General features: G+C 37.9%; 1 protein-coding gene across 1 annotated transcript in view; it reads right to left on the bottom strand.

Annotated features, from left to right (window-relative positions):
* The window catches only part of VEPH1 (ventricular zone expressed PH domain containing 1), a 209,797-nt gene that overhangs the window by 79,114 nt on the left and 111,310 nt on the right, over positions 1–19,373 (bottom strand). Inside the window, exons 7-8 of the mRNA XM_022573628.2 lie at positions 17,208–17,417; positions 16,239–16,636 (exon numbers count right to left, since the gene is read on the bottom strand). Coding sequence (XP_022429336.1) covers positions 16,239–16,636; positions 17,208–17,417 — 608 coding nt within the window. The remainder of the gene's footprint in view (positions 1–16,238; positions 16,637–17,207; positions 17,418–19,373) is intronic.

The raw sequence follows: 19,373 nt of genomic DNA, 5'->3' as shown, positions 1-19,373 counted from the left end.
ATAGAACTTTGAAAACTCCATATTTTTGGCTGCAGGAGTAGTCTAATTCTCAAGCATATATAGAAGGATGACTTACAAAAGACCCTCCAGCTTCAGGAGACCGCATTCACAAAAGGAAACTCAAATCGGACCGTGAATTTACAAGAAACCATGGGACTATGCTGTGCTCCAAGAATAAAATGGTAATAAAGAGTATAACAAAAGGTGGTAGAGGTAATTTTACTTCCTTATTAAGTGTATAACTCCTCCTCTCTGCTTGAACCACTTGCACCTGGCTCAGAGTGAGATGGCCAAAGCTCTTCCTGCAGGTCCAACATGGCAAATGACCACTGTTTTACCTCTCTCTGTATCTTGCTGAGTCAGCCTTTCCCCAAATACAATTATCACTTAAATCCAAGGGTAAAAGCTGCAGGTTGTCTGCACATGTCCTTACAGATGGTCCTGGGTATGTGGGTGCCCCAGGTATCCACATTAATGTAAAATCTAGTAGGCGGAGAACCAGAGGCCACCGTGAGCAGGCAGCATCTGGTGGGCAGTGATGGCAGAGCTAAAGCTCTACCACCAGGAAGGGTTCATGGTTCCTTGTACTCCATGCCTTTCCTAACCCCTGTAGAAAGGAGGGGCTGCTGAATTTGATTTGATTTTAATTTTACCTTCTGCCCAAACTGAAGATCAGTGACTAGCCCCTTCCCCTAATCACCTCTATCAATATTATGATACCTTATGCTCAGTAAAATGCTCTCTGAGAAGCTGCCAGGGAAAAGCCCAAAGTCTGTGTGTATGGGGTCTCAGGGGTGTTTTTTCTTTGACATTCTCAAAGAAAGTAGACCAAACTAAAGAATGAAAGGGATGTGCATGGGAGAAGTAAATGCAAATACAATGAACTGAGGCAGGAGACAAGAACATCAAAGAGAGGGAGAAGATAGGAAGATTCATTATGAGAAAAGGAAGTCAAATCAAAGGAAACACAATAATGGGACAGTGTCAGTAATAACACAAGAAATCCAATGTTTTTCCCTCTGAATAGATAGAGCAAACAGGACCTGAATATAACTAGTGTCTGTCTTGGGACAAAAGAGAAAACAGAGCACGAAAAGGGTCTATCTCAAAAAAAAAAAAAAAAAAACCTAAGTCAACTTCATTTTTTTTTTTCATGAATTCTCTAAATACTGTGCTGGGAAAAGGAGATGGGAGTTCTTGGCTCAGAATTACTGAAGCTTGTTATATATGACCCCAGTGACCCTTGAAGTTTGCATCTGTCACAACAGAACACACGGCTTCCTAACACACTGCCTTTGTCTGTCAGACTCATGCAGGGCTGTGGAGTGAGACACCCGAATAAGCCCATCTGGCGCCATAGCTACCAGCCTCCCTCAGTCTGAGCTTCCTTCTGTGGACAGAGACCCAGACTTGCAAATCTGCAGCCAGAAGCCTCCTTTCTGCCATTTCTTGTCTTCTGACTTTCTGTCCCTTCCTTCCTCACATGATGGAAACTCATCAATGGGTGCTAGAAGTGACCCTGCAAATAAGGGCAAATTGTTCACTTGGGTCTCAGAAAGAAGGCTGAAGGGAAAGAGTTTCAGAATAGCTTAATAGCTCTAAAAGCACTAGCAGTTAAACTGCTAGTTCTTGTTGGCACTATTCTTCTCATTCCAAAAACCCACTGAATACCAAAACGTTTACAGTTGGAGTCAAGACCTCCTCCCCGACCCTCATCCAATTACTTTGAGTTTTACAAATAAGCTAAGTGTGGCAGCTCTGGCAGTGACTGCATCAGGTTCTGCCCAACTTTCCTGAGAAGCAGTTTGCTTACTCCAGCCCTACCTAGATCATGAGAGCTCAGCAGAACTGTACAAGATCCCTCTCATGTGGCACCTCCCTTGGACCACAAATGCTATTACCCAGGCACTGTTTACTGCCAAGTTTGCATCTCCCTTACTTGGCCAAACCTTTTGTTGACATCCTTTGTCTGCTGTCTTCTCCATTCTCCTAAGTTTATACCTTTTAATTCCTTTATTGTGATTTATGTGGCATTTTAGTGGTAGTGGACATAAACATGTGTTCAACCAACCATGCTTACTGGAAGTCTTGTGTGTATAAGGGATGCGGGAAGGGTCAGAAACCCTTAAACTGCATCTAAACTCTAGGTGAATGTGACAGCCAGTAAAAATTGACTGTCTAGAACGAGGCTTGATAAACTACAGCTGCTGGTCAAGTCTGACTCACTGCTTGTATAAATAAAGTTTTATTGGAACTCAGTCATGCCCCTCCATGTATATATTACCTATGGATGCTTTTACACCACAGTGACAGAGTTGAGTAGTTGCAGCAGAGACCTCATCGACTGCCTCTGTCCAAAAATATTTACTACCTGGCCTTTTATAGCAAGTTTGCCAACCTCTAGTCTAGAATGAAGCTGGTAACAATGATTAATATTGCTAGGATTGATGTAAATATTTTTCTATGTTTCAAACTTGAAGAATGTTAACATTTTTTAAATTATTACATTTAATCTTAGCCTCAAAGGGAATGCCGCAGCCAGGAAAGAAATATATTTTACTAAGGTATGGCAAAAAAATATCTTTTTAAAGAAAGGTACTGATCTAAATTCAATATCTTGTATCCGATATAGCTGTGAGATAAATGTTATTCATAGAGGGAAATCTGACAATTCTTCACATACTAAATTCATGTTAGTTGACTAGCAGGTCTGTTGTTCCCGGTGCTTCAACAAAAATATTCCATTTAGAAGATTATCCTGCTTAAATTTTGCAGCAAAAGGTAGTTATAATTACACACTGCTGGCTTAAATTGTTAAACTGTACTTTTAAATTAGTCCACAATTTTCAAACCCAAATGTTCACTGTCTGATTAAAAAGCGAATCATCTTTGAAAAATAGCCCTTCCCGAAAAGGTCAAAATATTTTCCAATATAGTCCTGGAAAGAAATACATAAAATTTCTAACAGTGGTAAAATGGTAAGATTAAGGATGATTTATTTTCTTTACTCCTTTCCCTATTTTGCAAATTTTTACAGTGAACATTATGCTTTTATAACTGTAAGCAAAATTAACTTCTCTAGGAATTTTTTCCACTAGGAAATGGATTAGAATTGGGTTGTGCTATTGGTTGATAAATTCAATTAATCTACCAGCTGTCACAAAATTATCACAGTGGGCTAGCCTTCTGAAGGATAAGTGATGAGTTAAGTTTGTTTTATACATAAAATAATTTCAGGCAATCATAGTCTCAGAGGTACAAAATACTCAGAAACTAAAAACTGTGTCTGAAAAACATCCATTGGATATAAATAAATAGGCAGCTTTCTTCAGCTCACATGTCTCATTTTTAGTTTGAAGAATAAGATCATTTTCCCTGCAGGTGACACTGGCTGTGGAACTGTTCTGGGCAGAAGTCTTCACCTCGTCCACTGCTCAGCCCATGCCTTTCCTGTATACGGGCGGTGGGGCACTGTGGGGAGTTACACTGCGCCCTCACCCACCTCACCCCTTTTCTCCTACAGATGAAAATCCACATGTAATTAATGTCCATGATAGCTGGAGCCTGCAACATGAATACTGATTGAATTCGAGTTAAAAACACTAAAAGCTTTTAGGAGTAATGCTTTTTAGATGCATATCTCACTTAATTCTCAAATATGCAATGAATTGGCCATTATTGTGGAAGAGAGACTCCTGGCCCCAACTCTGGCTGCCTGAGCCCATGCTTCTAACAGCTCTACCCCACAGCCTCACTCCTGCACTTTCCCCTCTAACTGTATGAGTAACTATAAAGAAGCTCATTTATCTACATAGAACTAACAATGAGCAGTTTTCACTAATTCAGTACTTTCTTCAATCTATCAAATGTTTTGAAAAATACCATGTACCTATTGCCAGCAAATGATTAACCATTTTGCCTTTTTTTTAATGCTGAGTTTGAGATCTAATTTCTTTATTTGTGGCAGTCTCTGTGGGTTTTCAACCTCTTATGTTGCATAACAACACAATGAACTTTTCCTAATGAAATATCGGCTATTAACCTAACCGTAAGCGAAAAGTCACATGCACTGTGAAAGCCCACTTGGCGAAAAGAGATTCAGTTGCACATTAGTCGTACACACGGCATCTACGAGGTCAGGTTCTGGGCGGGCCTGCTCCTGCTCTTCATTTGTTGGTTCATTTGTCTGTTCATTCATTCATTCACTCATTCATTCAGCCATGTGTGTTGAGCACCTGCTTTGTGCCTGGCACTGTGCTGGGCACTGGGGTAGAGAGGGTCCAGAGCTTGCTCGGCTGTAACAAGATATAGACTCAGACCCCTGTGCTGCCTGCTTCTCGTCTCAGTTGCTGGGGCTGGAGTGATGCCCCACTCCAGCTCCGTTTCTGGGACTCCAAACCCTGATGCCCTCTCACAAGGTGTGTGAGAGTGGGGGATGTTAGATAATGGTTATTGAAACCAGTGCCCTAAAAGCCAAGGTATTGGAAACCTAAAAAAAGGCACCCTGAGTCCTACTCTAGGGCCCAAGGAATCTCTTCAGGCTCCAAGTGGTACTGCTGTCCTGGACCTGGTCAAGGCCCCCATGGGCTGAGAAGACCATAGCTGGTGACCCAGGCTTCTGTTTACCCAGCTGGGAACTTCATGCAAGGGTAGAGAAAGGCTCCAGGAATCCCCTTTTCAGGGCACAAAGAAGCATTTTTGGAAGGTCATTCATCTGATGAAGGCAGTGATCTGTGACTTGAGAAGGCCTAAGCTGGCTGCAAGGACTGACTCCAGCTGGACACATTGCTGCAATGGATTTCTTTCCCTGGTCAGCTGCCCACCAAAGATGTCAACCTTGCCAGTCCTCCCGGGCTGGTGCTGTCAAGCACTGGGCCCTGCACGGGGTGGGCAGGTGTAAAGGCAGCTGAGGGCTCCGCTTGCTCTTTGGATACCGAGGACATTCACTGGGGACAGCCCTCCGCCACACCACTCTTTAAGTTCTTTGTCTGCAGACACTCATCTGTCTGGACAATGTCAGCCCCTTCTGTTTGGGGGAACGGGACAAAGTGAGAACACAAATAAATGACTTGCTAAGAGAAATTATTTGAGGCTCCCCCCAAGAAGGTGGTGATGGTGGTATAGGCTTTGGATTGGAAAAAAGAAGGGGAATTCTTCTCAAACACTTTAACTGATTTATTGTGCCTAATCATTAATTTATCACAGGGGTGGTTCCAAGCCTACCTTGAGTAGAATGACCAGTCCCTATCTCCCTGTACAAACCTTGCCCACAACCAGCTGATTCTATGATTCCATGTCATCCTGTTTTTTTTTGTTTTGTTTATGTTTTTTGTTTTTTTTTTAAACGGTAACTGAGATGGAAGAAAAAGAGTGTGACCAAAACCAGAAAAAGATCTTTGTCTTCAAAAGTCAACAGGGTCAACATTTCAGCAATCAGGGTAGACTTCTTAACTATCAGCAAAAGTCATTTCTTGATGAGATTTTTATTATCAGTAAAATACTTCATATGGATCAGAAGAGTTTACCAAACCATATCTTGATGGATTAAGTGAAAATGAATTTGAAACACATGGATTACATTTCCTTAAAATGTGCATGAGTTTGAAAGTTAACAATAACAATGCTTGACTAAAAAGCATTTGGGAATTTCTTAAGCCCCAAGAGTTTGAAAAACCAGTTTCTCAGTTGGACTTAAATAGGTACCCTTACCCATTAAGGCACTATAATTTACATTAAAGGTATTCGCAGGTAACACTTTAACAAACCAAGGATGGCAATATGCTATCATTTTATTCTTTGCTTCGGAAATTGCTTCATGTTTTAGTGCTTTAAATTCTCAAGTAAACCCTTAAATTTATATATATACTAAATTACTTTAAGAAGACAGAATAATTCTTCTTGCTGTCACACATAAATTAAAAATCCACAATAATCCAGGGAATGCAAAGTTAACCATGACAAAATTTCTGGAAGCGTTAACAAACACCTTAAGTGTTCAATGTACATTTGACATTGGAATTATGGAGAGGTCATACAATATCAATGTTGTAAGAATATAAAGGATGCCTATGCTTGTCTTGATTCTTTTACTATAGATTCCATTACTTTTAAGAGTGCAAAGGCTTTGTTAAAAAAGCAATCAATCAAACAAACATAAACCCCCAGGGTATAATTGTATTTATGAAGTGGTGTTACTGTAAAATAAAAATTCAGTAGAAAGACATGATAGGGGATACAGGAATAGTCTCAACTGTCTACTTTACTGGAAAAGATAGCTTCATTTAAATATTTTCAAGGTTCTTTTTAGAAGAGCTTAGAAAAAATGATATAGATTTAGTAGAGAAAAGATGGTCCAAAGTACAATGACATTAGTTCCAATTAAAAGGAATGAAGGGACTTCCCTGGTGGCGCAGTGGTTAAGAATCCACCTGCCAATGCAGGGTACACGGGTTCAATCCCTGGTCTGGGAAGATCCCACATACCTCAGAGAAACTAAGCCCCTGTGCCACAGCTACTGAGCCTGCGCTCTAGAGCCTGCGAGCCACAACTACTGAGCCCACATGCCATAACTAGTGAAGCTCATGCACCTAGAGCCCATGCTCTGCAGCAGGAGAAGCCACCGCGATGAGACACCTGTGCACTGCAACGTAGAGTAGCCCCCGCTCGCCGCAACTAGAGAAAGCCGGCGCGCAGCAATGAAGATCCAACACAGCCAAAGATAAATAAATTAATGTAACAAAAAAATAAAAGGAATGAAGGCCAAGTGGATTAACCTGTAAATATCAATGGTAGGTGTATTCACATACAGATACTTGTCTCAACCCATTTTTCAAGGTTTTGCAATTTGGAAAGCATACATTGCCTCCAGCATATTTTTGCTTAATTTTAGTTCTATGCATATTTTAAGGGAAATGTAATCCAAATGCTTCTAACTCATTTACACAACTTGACTAAGCATCATTGAAGACATATTTGATACACATGGTATTCTGCAGTTATTAAAATTACCTTCTATGAGGAACTAAATGCCATGTTCATAAAAAGTCAGAAGGTCACATAGTACAAATTCAAACATATACCAAGGAGTAGAGCTTCCGGGCTTCCAAGCTTATTTTTCCTTTTTAAAACTCATATCCTGTGAGAAGAATCAAAGAACTGGAACCACAAATTCAGTGCCATAAACAGTCCAAATGACTGAGCCCCATATCCTTGAGTGTCCTTGTGACGAAAACTCATCTCCTCAATTAAGAGGTAAGCATTAAATGAAGAGTCAATTAATTATATCACAAAGTCACTGTAAGGAAGAAAATTATATTCTCTACTACTAGGACACTATGGAATTTCTCATTCCTGCAGCAGTACTGCTTCTTAAACTTTAATGTGCATATGAATCACCTGAGGGATCTTGTTAAATTGTAGATGCTGATACAGTAGGTCTAAGATGGGCCTGAGAATCTTAATTTCTAAGTCCCCAGGTGATGTCAATGTTGTTGGTCCACGGACCACATTTTGAGAAACAAGGCTCTGTTGCAGAGTTTCTGAGTCATTACTGATATTTGGGGCTGAAAAAGTCTTTGTTTTAGTGGTCGGGGGGTCGGGGGGCGCTGTCCATTCACTACAGGATGTTTAGCAGCATCCCTGGCCTCTACCCACTAGATGACAGTAGCACCTACCTCACCTCCCCAACCAAAAGTCCCCAATCTGGCCATAAGATTGCCTCCAGTTGAGAACTACTACTCTATTGTTGTGTTTAGTGGTTAACTGTTTGTTGCATAATGTAAATACCTTTTTTGATGATCTAGATTCACTGGGCACAGCCTTATCAACCAAATAAATAAACAGCTATCTTTTTTTCCCCCATGAGCAATTATCATATTTTTACTTATGGACACTCCAGATTTTTTTAAACTAATTTTATTTCCCTCATTACTATGGCCGCTAGAATGCTCAGAAATAAATTTGCAAACCACATTTAGAAACTGTGAAAATTTCCAGGGATACAGTTCTGAAAAATAACTCAACTACTGGATTTGTTTCTATATGTTTGTTTTGTTCCCCTTAAACTGAGCAAATTATGTCTTTTTATTTTATTATATATTTTTGTAGGCTCCTTTCTACACAATTTGAAATAAGATTGGTTTCTGTTAAGTAAGGTAAACCAAACAATTTGAATAGAAATAGACCAGCTAGGACAGACACAAGGCACTAATTTACTGATCATGATTGGTCATTGGCTATTTGATAGATACTGATGAATCTGGGCAGATAGCGAGACAGGCCTCAAAAGTATTGAACAATCAACTATACATCAATAAAAAAAAAAAAGGTAAAAAAAAAGTATTTAACAATCTGGCTTATTTTCTCCCAACAAACTATTATAAATTGACGGATACAGATATCTGGACAAAGCACAGAAAATTAACATAAAAGAAAAGTGTTTAACTTTACATTAGAAATATAAAATTAGCAATAAAGTTGAGGATGATTAAAAATGTGGCCAAAAGACAAATATCATATGATATCACTTATATGTGGAATCTTAAAAAATATGATACAAATGAACTTATTCACAAAACAGAAATAGACTCATAGACAGAAAACAAACTTACAGTTACCAAGGGGAAAGTGGGGGGAGGGAATAGGAGTTTTGGATTAACAGATACACACAACTGTATATAAAATAGATAAATAACAAGGACCTACTGTATAGCACAGGGAACTATATTCAATACCTTGTAATAACTTATATGGAAAAGAATCTGAAAAACTATATATATATAGTTTATATATAAAACTGAATCACTTTGCTGTACACCTGAAACTAACACAACATTGTAAATCAACTATACTTCAATAAACAAACAAACAAAAAGTTGTCAAATAACGAACGTTTTACATTTTGCCAGCTCTGACATAAGACACTTAGAATTAATTTAGAACATAAGGCACTTTAAAAAAGGGCCTTAAAAATGATGCAGCTGAGTGCTTTTCAAGTTTCTTTAAGCTGTGGAATTCTTGGTTTAAACACCTATCAGGAAGACCAACGTGTAACACCAGGTACATGAGAGGTGCTCTGTCTGCAGGGCAGAGAAAGAAAGATGGGGTGTCCGAGGCCCTTTGAAGGGGCCCCAATGGTCTTCAGGGAGCACAGGTTGAAATCTCATGACCTTGTAATATACTCTTGGGATAAATGTGAGGAACTGGTGTCACAGGAGATCAAGTAATCTGTTGGAGGAACTGGAGCTGCCCAACAGCAGAGTTAGGACCTCAACTCAATTCTATAGACTCTGGGCAGACAGGACTCTGAGGAGACTGGAGTTATCACCTGGGTCCAAGTTATCAGCATGTCTCTTTTCTACTGAAGGGAGTTACAAAATTGTTGTTATAAAACTGTTACAAAATTCCAAACCTTGAAGAAATGTATACTTTAAAATGTGCAAGTTTCTCTTTCCCTCTCTTTTTTTTGCACTCCCCCCATCTCCAATCTGATTCTTCAGAGAAAACCGGTGGTGACGGTTTTGATGGGTGTCCTTCTAGAACCACACACACACACACACACACACACACACACACACACAATGTAAATCCTTTTCTTTGACCTGTTTCTTCTTAGCCAGCTCTATTTCTACTTTTTTCATGGCACTTATCACTTTCTAACATCCTCCATACTTTATTTATTTATCATGTCTATTATTTATTGTATGTCTTTTCCTACTAGAACAGTCTCTGTGAAGGCAAGGATATTTGCCTGTTTTGTTCACTGATGTTTCCCAGTTCCTAGAATGATGCTGGCATGTGGTAGGCACTCAGAAATATTTGTAGAATTAATGGGTGAATTAATAGGATTAATAGGAAGAGCACAGAGGATTTTTAGGGCAGTAAAACTAGTCTATATGATACTACAATGGTAGATACATCCAAACAATGGAATATTATTCAGTACTAAAAAGAAATGAGCGATCAAGCCACAAAAAAGAACATGCAGGAAGCTTAAATGCATATTACTAGGTGAAAAAAGCCAATCTGAAAAGGCTACTTGGAAATTAGGGGTTTTAATACGAGAAACAGAATCGGAGTTTCTGCAATGGCATTATGTCTCCTGAATTTGTGGCCTATTTTAATGATGGCATAATTGATAATTGATGTGAATATTTCATCTAAAAATGAGTATTTTCCATAAACTATTTTTAAAAGTCCACTGAATCATTTATTATAAAAAGAAAAAAATGCCTTTTATAATTTCTCACTGGTCTCTAATGTGGACAGGTCAAAAATGTTGACAGAGGAAACCCAGGGACTTGGTGTGCTTTAATTAGCTCTTTTTCACTGACCCCAAGTGGGTCTGCCAATATGTGACATGAGGCTCTGTCTGCCTTAGACAGACTCATCTGCTCTTTGTAAATATGCACCTCTATGGCAATGGACTGTAACAAATAAATGCCACCAAATTATCAAACACCTGAATTCCTGATTGCCAACTGTGTGATTGCCTACGTTTTTAGAAAAACATTTAAAAATCCTCCATCATCTAAAGTTTGATGGTTAATGTGGAGCAAACAAGAGGAAACCATCTTTTTTCCACCCACCCATTTCCTCTGTCATATCAAAACCCTTTACCCAGCCATATAATCTCTTTCCAGTTTCCTGGCTACCAGCTCTTCAACAACAGAGCTCAGAAATATAGATTTGCTCAGTTTTTAAATGAGATTTGATGATATCTAGGGACCATTTTGTTTCCCTACAGGGCACATACTGCCAGTTTCATAATGAAAGTAAATAAAAAAAAGTAACATTCACTTTCCTGAAATTTGGTTTGTGGCAAATTGGATTGGAATGTACCCTTCTGCTGGGGACCATCAGTGGCTCAGGACCATTTTGTCCACCACTGTATGCTTTGGAGTAAAGACAGTCCCCAAACAACAATAACAGAAGACTGAAAATAATCTCTGAGTATGAGCTTCCCTAAGAAAAAGATAAAAATACTCACTACAGACATAAAAGTATAATGCCATATAGCCTTCTATTTTACAAATAATACATTTAGAAGAATATATTTAAGAATATGAAATATGTCACAGCGTACTACTTCTGCTCCTAGCTATCTCCTCCTTTTCTTCCTCCTCTTTCTTCTTCTTTTAATGTGGCTACTTTTAGGGCGAGATATACTGCAAGGCACTCCTATGCATTTTTTGCTCAGTTTATGTACTTACTTTTGCTTCTGTTTATTTATTAGCACAGTCCCTTTAAATCCATTAGACACCTACCCAAGGTGGACACTATATTAGAGGAACTAACCATTTCAAGAGTTTAGTTGACTCATTTCATTTACTGACAGATAATTTCTCCCAATTTCCATACAAAACGTGCTTATCAATCTCACTTTGCACTGTTTCCTAGCTGGATGAATAAACATCTCATCCATAGATAATATCAGGTAAACCAAATGCAAGTATGCAAATAAGCAGCACACTTCTTTGTCCAATAGCACAGTTAGGGCATTTTTCTTTAGTCATTTATTTGAATGTGCAAAGGAAATCAAACTTTTTATTTTTTAATAAGAGCTTGTGAAAATATAACTAATGAGAAATAAAGTTATCTGATGCCCTCTAGTAGAACAAGTTAGGTTGTGGATTTAAGTGCATAACATCCTTACCAGTGACATGGTATCTGTCTAGGCCTTACAGCTACTCTTGGCTGGGGATGAGCAAGGGCAGTGACTTGATGTTAACTTGATAGGAGTTCAGAAGGGGTCTTTTCATATTATTTGGGTGTTTCTCATGGGCCAATGTAGATTATAGAAAGCAGGATGTGTGTGGCAGGAGAAAGTGAAGGGGAGAACCCTGCCACCATCCTACCTGTCTTCTTTTGATTCAAATCCACTCTGGAGAAATGGGAACTGGTGAGTAGGTCACCCAAGATAAATTCCAAAGCACCAAGAAAAATTCTCTAGAAAATTTTTTCCCTAACAAGTGTTCTCCAAACGAGTTCAGTGGACCACATCGGTGAAATGAGGTTCCAGAGAATTTGTGACATCTTCCTATTTTGTTGTTTTCCCTCTCAAATTGTGTGGAAAAACTTTAGGATTTTTCTCTACCTGCATATCTTACAACTCTTCCCATGGGTAAATGATTCTAATCCTAGGATTAAACCAATCTATTCTAAACAAGAAAGAAAGAAACCTCCCCCAGAACCATTAAGTGGGTCAGTGTTATCATTACCCTCCAGATTGGACCAACTGAGGAGATAAGAGGTAAAAGACTGGTGTAGGCTTTGTCTCCTCGGTCATCCCAATATGAGGCTGGACTTGACTACATGCAAAATTTCAATAAGGAAGCCTTATTTATAATTAATTATGAAAACAGCACCTGCTTCTTGATATTTACAATGAGCTGTATTTTATTTTTGTACATTCTCATATCTGTTCGAGTCAAGAAAAATCAACTCATGTGGGTCTATTAGAGAAAGGACCACATTACCAGCTTTAAAATTAGCTTTCTGCAAGTCAGCTTTGCTGATGTGCTCTACAGATGGGATGTATTTTCACCCAATCAGGAAATACTTCAAAGCGAACCAAGGCAGCATTGATGGGTTTTTGTAAGATTTTATATCTTCCTTTATAGAACTCCAGTGATGGGCCAGATTTTCAAGGATTTATTTCAATATCATGTGCTTTGTTTTTAACCTCTAAATCATTTTTGTTCACATAAATGAATACCAGTGATTCAGATTTTTAAAATACCCCTTGGCAGATGAACAAAATTCCTCTGGTCTTTTATGTAAACATAATCAGGCAGGTATTAGACTATCACTCTGCACATGAATACATTAACTTTCAGTGGCTGGCAAACCTGCTCCTATGCCAGAGGTCAATGGAGCCCAGGAGAGAATAACTGACTAGGGAATAACAGGCTTTCATACCCAAAATGAACTGCTGACCCAGCTTCAATAAGACCTGGGGTTTGACAATTTTTCCAGATATGATGATAGATTTGTGCTGATCTATTGCCCATTGCCTGTTCCCACTGTGATCAATATCATGCAGTAATAAGATGGCTGACTGAGGACAAGAATGCTATTTGTGACTTGATTCACCACATACTGAATTCTGCTGTACAGTGACTATGAGGCTCCTGTTCTTTCAACATATTTTATTACTGAAGTATTATGTTGAACCATATGAAAGTGATGTTTTTGTCAGTCAAAATAAGGAAGTTGAACATCAGTTTTTTTCATATGATTCAAACCAATACAAAAAGAACTTCTTTAAAGGATTGTTTTGTCATGTCCTTTTAGCACAGTCTAAAATTGTTCTTAATTCTTTGTTGTTGTTCTTGTTCTTATTTCCTGCTGGCTTATTTGTCTTTTTAATAGTGTGGAAGTGGTTTTTATGGTTCTCCTCTATGTTTCTTGACTACTTTGCATAATTTAGCAAGAAAGACTAAATATCCCTCTTTTATACCAACAATACATTAAACAGAACACAAATCCTAAGCCTAAATCTTTCTTCATTAAATTTTTAAGGAAAGAAACACAATATTGTTGAGCCGAGTGATCTCAATGACAATAAGCAAAACTGTGTCAGCCAGATGACTGCTGGAGTTTTGCTGAGTGGTCTACACAATCTGAAATAATAACAATGTGTCTCCTGCAGTCAGTACCAGTCCCTTCTCCGTGGATGTATTTACAGTGAGTCATATAAATCTTCAATCCCTCACTCATATCTCAGTGCAAGGCATTTCCCAGGAACTTCCTGGAAATTACAAAAGCATGAATGAATCCAAAATGTCAACTTAAAAAAATACATTCTCAGTTCTAGGCCATGCTTGGTAGAAAACATGAAAAGAAAAAACTTTTTTTTTTTTTTTAAGTAAAGATGATGGATTCATTCAATATTTTGTGAAAAAAAACCCAAGTCACCTAGTTAACTCTCAATCTCCCAAAAGAATTCAAGGCCATAAGAAATATCATTTTGACAACCAGATGCTTGAAGTAACTCTGCCAGACTTCTTTCACATTTTCACAAGATTAAACCTCACCGTATAGTACATCTTTAATGATTTAAGCTAAACTTAAAAAAAAAAAAAAAAAACTATTCCAGTAGATGAAAATGTATCTAACTTTATATTTGCTACAGACGTCCTCTGTCAAGCTGGGAAATTCACTTAACCTTTCTTATATTAAATTCTCCAACATGTGTGTTAAATACATAGATAATTAGTGAAGCATGCAATTGTTAAGAGTGTGTTAATTCAGTCTTATTGATTTTAGCCATTCTCAAGTCCTGGTGTACTTAATTATCCAAAAGTTATATTGAATATGAGCAATATCACTTTTATTGTTACCATTTCAAAAAAGAGTTTTAAGAAGGCTAATCAATAAATTAATGTAAACACTTTTGAAAATGTCAGATTCCCTAGAGATCACCACACTAAGTGAAGTAAGCCAGACAGAGAAAGACAAATATCATATGGTATCGCTTATATGTGGAATCTAAAAAAAATGATACAAAATGAACTTATATACGAAACAGAAATAGACCCACAGACATAGAAAACAAACTTATGGTTACCAAAGGGGAAAGGGGGAGGGAGGGATAAATTAGGAGTTTGGGATTAACATATACACACTAATACATATATAGAAAATGGATAAACCAACAAGGACCTACTGTATAGTACAGGGAGCTATACTCAATATTTTGTAATAACCTATAAGGGAAAAGACTCTGAAAAAGAAAAGATGTATATACACACACACACATATATATGTATAACTGAATCACTTTGCTGTACACCTGAAACGAACACAACATTGTAAATCTACTATACTTCAGTTTTTTAAAAGAGGAACTGTCAGATTCTATACAAACATGCTAAACAGTAATATTTGTCATTACAAAATGCTTGAACCGCCCTTTTCCTTTGGTAGCATGAGAATCCACCTTCCTCTGATATGGAGTGGTAGAAGGGAATAGAAAGTAGAGTATGAAAAAACCCTCCTAGTACCTCAACATGAAAGGGGATGATGGTCAGTGGGTGGGTAAATATAAATTGGATTCCCCATCCTTCAGCTGTGTTTCTTTCTAGAAGAGAGGCTGCCTGGCTTTTTCTATGGGAGCTGAAACCTGTGAAAAGATGTTATGTCCTAGGAGTGGGCAAGGACCTTAATCTAAATCTCAAAGGAAGAACATGGCTGCTGCTTAAGAGTGACTGTAGGAAAGATCTAATTAGCCCGAGAGTGCCTGCAGCCATCCACACCTGCTCAACCCACTACCGGAAGGGTAAGCCTGCCCTGGGCACTCTGCCATTTTAGTACCTGTGTCTCCAACCCATCATCTTTCCCGGGGCCAGGACTAGGGCACAGAATTTAAAGGAGCACCAGAAAATTTAGTAGTCAAGATAAATAATATTTTTAAAAATCAAAATTAATACAAAAAGTCCATGATAAACAAAATATCAAAACTGTAAATAAAGACATGCTCAATATTACTACTTACCTCCTTTTGCCTCAGCTCATTATGGCTTGGCAAGATGTTGTTACTAATTCTGACTTTACTTAAAATTTTATTGAGCTTTTTTGGCATCTCCTTAAATGGGGCACCTCAGGGAAGTTCCGGCCCTGACATTCTTTTCTTACTTTGTCTGTTGTTTTCTGACTAGCTCACACTCTCACTGGCTCCTGACCTTACATCACCTCCTGACTATGGCTTCGATCTTTTCTTTCGATAGTCTAACCTCCAAGAGATCAGGGAGTGCGTCTGTTTGGTTCATAACTGAACCTTTGGCACAGTGCCTGGCATACGGTAGCTGCTTCATAAGTGCTTGTTGAATGAATAGAAGGAAAATCTCTTGGAGCTCAACGCTGCCCACAGCTTTCTTGCATGATTATGTGGATTGAAAATGCCTCTGGTTGGACACCTACCCCAGAGTCTATTTTGGGGGCCACATATCCCTTTCCAGAATTTTCCTGAACACTATGGATGGGAAACCAGGAACAATATATTTTGAGGTTTGAAAAAATCAGAGTTGGTAGATTTAGGTAGATTCAAATGGAATCAAAAAGATGATTAAACTTACTGGGGAAAAAAAGCAATTAAAATAATGTAAGGGTATTTTCAAATTATCTATTTTGCAAAAGATCCAGAAGGGTATGGTGATTTACATTACTGGAGTTTTATTTTTTTGTTTTTTCTAGCGATACCTGTAATTTCATAAGTTTGGTGAGTTCAGGTCACTTACCTTCAATGGTACACTGGTCAGGGACTGGAATCTTCTTTCCCATTTCCACAGCATATGCTTTCACTTTACTGAGGTTTTCCTTTAAGTGCAAGTAGAGCTTATCATGGTATTCTACAGGCCTTGAGGTTGTATCTGGAGTTTCTTCCTGATAGTTTTCTTTAACTGTTTCTGGCAAATTCTCAGATTCTATATGCATAATACTTGGGTGTGAAACTGAAGAATTTACCAGTTGTGATCCATCAGTGTCTCCCTTAAAGGGCGACCTGTCATGTCCTTGGCCAAGTGGGTCTATTTCTGAAAGAGAGATGCTGGCTGGCGTATCTCCACTCTCTACAAATTCCCCATCCTCTGAACTCAAGTCATTCGTTAGCGCGGTGTGCAAAGCCAAACTCTTTGACCTACAATACAAACAAAGGGAAGGCTGAGGCAGGTAAAGAAGCTGGGCTACCATTTACTGACAAGAAAAAGAAAGAATAATAGCACTGGGGCAAAAGGTACTTCCTCTAGAGTGTGAAACTGAAAATTGGTGCTATTAACAGAATTTGATAAAACATACACATTATGTAATAAGCTAAACCTTTGTAGATCTAGGCTACCTCCCAAAACAAAGATTTAAAAATCAGTTTCATGGCAAAAGTGCCTGGGAAATGGTGAACTTACATATTTATATTCTTTTTTCTACTTTTGCTTCTGCTTTTTCATCAGAAATCAAGAAAAGCTTTTGACAGTCATTCTCAATATCAGCATATTTATATTTAAGAAGTGTTTTTAAAAAATAAACCATAGGTTTGTGACTTTTATTTGAATTCTCCTTTTAATATAGCGAGCTTCTTTGGATAACGAAAGCACTGTGGATGAATTTTGCTATAGGTAAAAGATATTTAAGAACCACTTAATAGAAGTGTGATAACAAAACTAATAGCAAACATGAAGCACATATTCTAAAAACCAGCCAAACAAAATTTATACCTATTAAATCTAATGTCTTTTCTTTCCTCCTTAGAAATTTGGTCCAAACTATATCTTCTGATTGAGCCAGGGGTGTTGCCCTCAGCATTTATTTTCTCTTCAAAAGCCTGTATTTTAACCTGGAGCTTTTCATGATCTTCATTTTCATCAACAGTGAGGCTGGCTTCTTCCAGCTTCTCAAGAAATTCGATTTCAGTGCTGAGTTTTCTCCTAAAAGAATGAAAATCATTGCATTCGATGCTCATCACACATACCCTTCAGAACAATGTTAACTGCTAACTGCTTCTTATTCAAAACTGAAAACTGTACATGCTCACTTTTTTAATTTGTCATTTGACAAATATTTATTGAGTAACTACTGTGGACACAGGTCTTTGAAAATGCTTCTACAGTGTATTCTGCCAGAAGTTTAGAAACATTGGTGTTTATGGCAACTTTGTATTAGAAATCCTTTTGAAGGATTCAGAGGATGAAAAGCAGTTTTTATGGTCATCTACCATATTCTTATCTAGCTTTCCAAAGCATGCTTTCATATGAAATTCATGCCAGGAATTTTCTAGAAAACTTATATATGCTGATCTGTTTGTACTGAAATTATTAGAATAAGAACATTTCAAATGGACTGTGTAAACTCATGGTTTTGTTATTTTAAGGAAATCAGTGGGACTCTTCCATTTTATGAAGCAAGAAAAATCTTTTTGAATTTTATTATGTTGGAGGAAAGAGGTTTTCCATGAATGACATTAATAGTTCCAAATATCTTGTATAGTAGAATTTATAAAACACTCTGTGGGTCATTAAAATTACCTCCTTTAAGGCAGGGGTTATTTGTGAAATAACTTTGTTACCTCTCTAAGGGCTAACAGTGGCTTAGATAGAGTAATATCCCACAGACAAGCTGCAGAAATAGCTCACTGATGCTCACTGAGGTGCTGAATGATCAGAGAAAAGTAGTATGCATTTATATTCCCTTACCTGCCTTCTAATATCGAGCCAGACTAGAGCTACTTTAATTTCAATTTAATAATCACTATCAATCATATAATTTGGGGTTAGGATTAATTCTTTCCTTATAAACACAAGGGTTAATAATCTCTAGGAATCCATTCACCAAGATGGCTTAATAATTCTGTTGGTTGTCTGTGTGTATTTACTTGGTTTTCGTATTTTTCCTAGAGGTTGAGGGAAGGCGCCTCAAATTCACAGAAAAATCCTGGCTTTTTCAAACATATGGCTATTTTTCCATAAGGGCCAATGTAAACCTGTCATACTTCTTAAGTTAGGGTGAGAAAATAAAATCTCGGTTTTCTTAGCGGCACTGCTTTTTTAGGGAAAACCAACATAGAGGGGCTGTTGATGATTTTTTTTCAGTTACTTTCCACCTATTCTGGGGCCATGTCTGTGGTGGGCATTGTTGAAGGGTTGGATCCTGCAGCTTTTCTGACTGGCCCAGAGAGGGGTCCTGGCCTTGAGGGAGGGTTCCTAGTTTTGGGTCCTCAGGGGTTGGAGTCCTCCTGTTAGTCCAGCCCAGGGAGAGATGCTGAAGGTGAAAACTGGGAAGGAGAGTAGATCATACATTAAGTAATAGGACACTGTTTATTGTGTAATAAGCTATTTCTGAGAAAATTTAAATGCATTTTAATATAACTTTTATAGGCTTCCTATGGTTTTGCATAGATAATGAAAAACTTATTTTCCATCCCATGATTGAGTGAAATATACATGAGTAGATTTCAAGAACCAGCACATGGGAATAAATGCTCATCTTGAACACGTTTCCCTTTCTGACACACATAAGATACTGGCTGCCCACAAACACATGGGAGGTTTTTACATCTTCCAGCCAGAAGATTCTAAAAGCTGAATTTTTACTCCTATTCCAAATAAAATCAAGATAGTGCTGTCATTGGATGGTATTTTAAAAACCATCATGATTACAAAGGTTAATTTTAAAAGATCCTTCTCAAGATGAGAAATTTGGGGGCAGTATTTATTTTCTATCTATGTTAGTCCATGTATAGTCGCCAAACTAAAGTATTCCTCTGGTTCCTTGGAACCTAATCACATTTCAAAAATGAAAGATACCTTTATTTTTGAACTTTATTTTAGAAATATCTATAGCTGGGATTATTAAAACTTAAAAATTTGTGAAGCACAAAGTATACC

This window comes from Delphinapterus leucas, chromosome 4, assembly GCF_059928025.1.
Source record: "Delphinapterus leucas isolate spDelLeu-1000000601 "Yukka" chromosome 4, BTC_Dleu_Yukka2, whole genome shotgun sequence".
Lineage (NCBI taxonomy): Eukaryota > Metazoa > Chordata > Mammalia > Artiodactyla > Monodontidae > Delphinapterus > Delphinapterus leucas.
The sequence above is the reverse complement of the archived record's forward strand: the minus strand, read 5'-3'. Positions and strand labels throughout refer to the sequence as shown.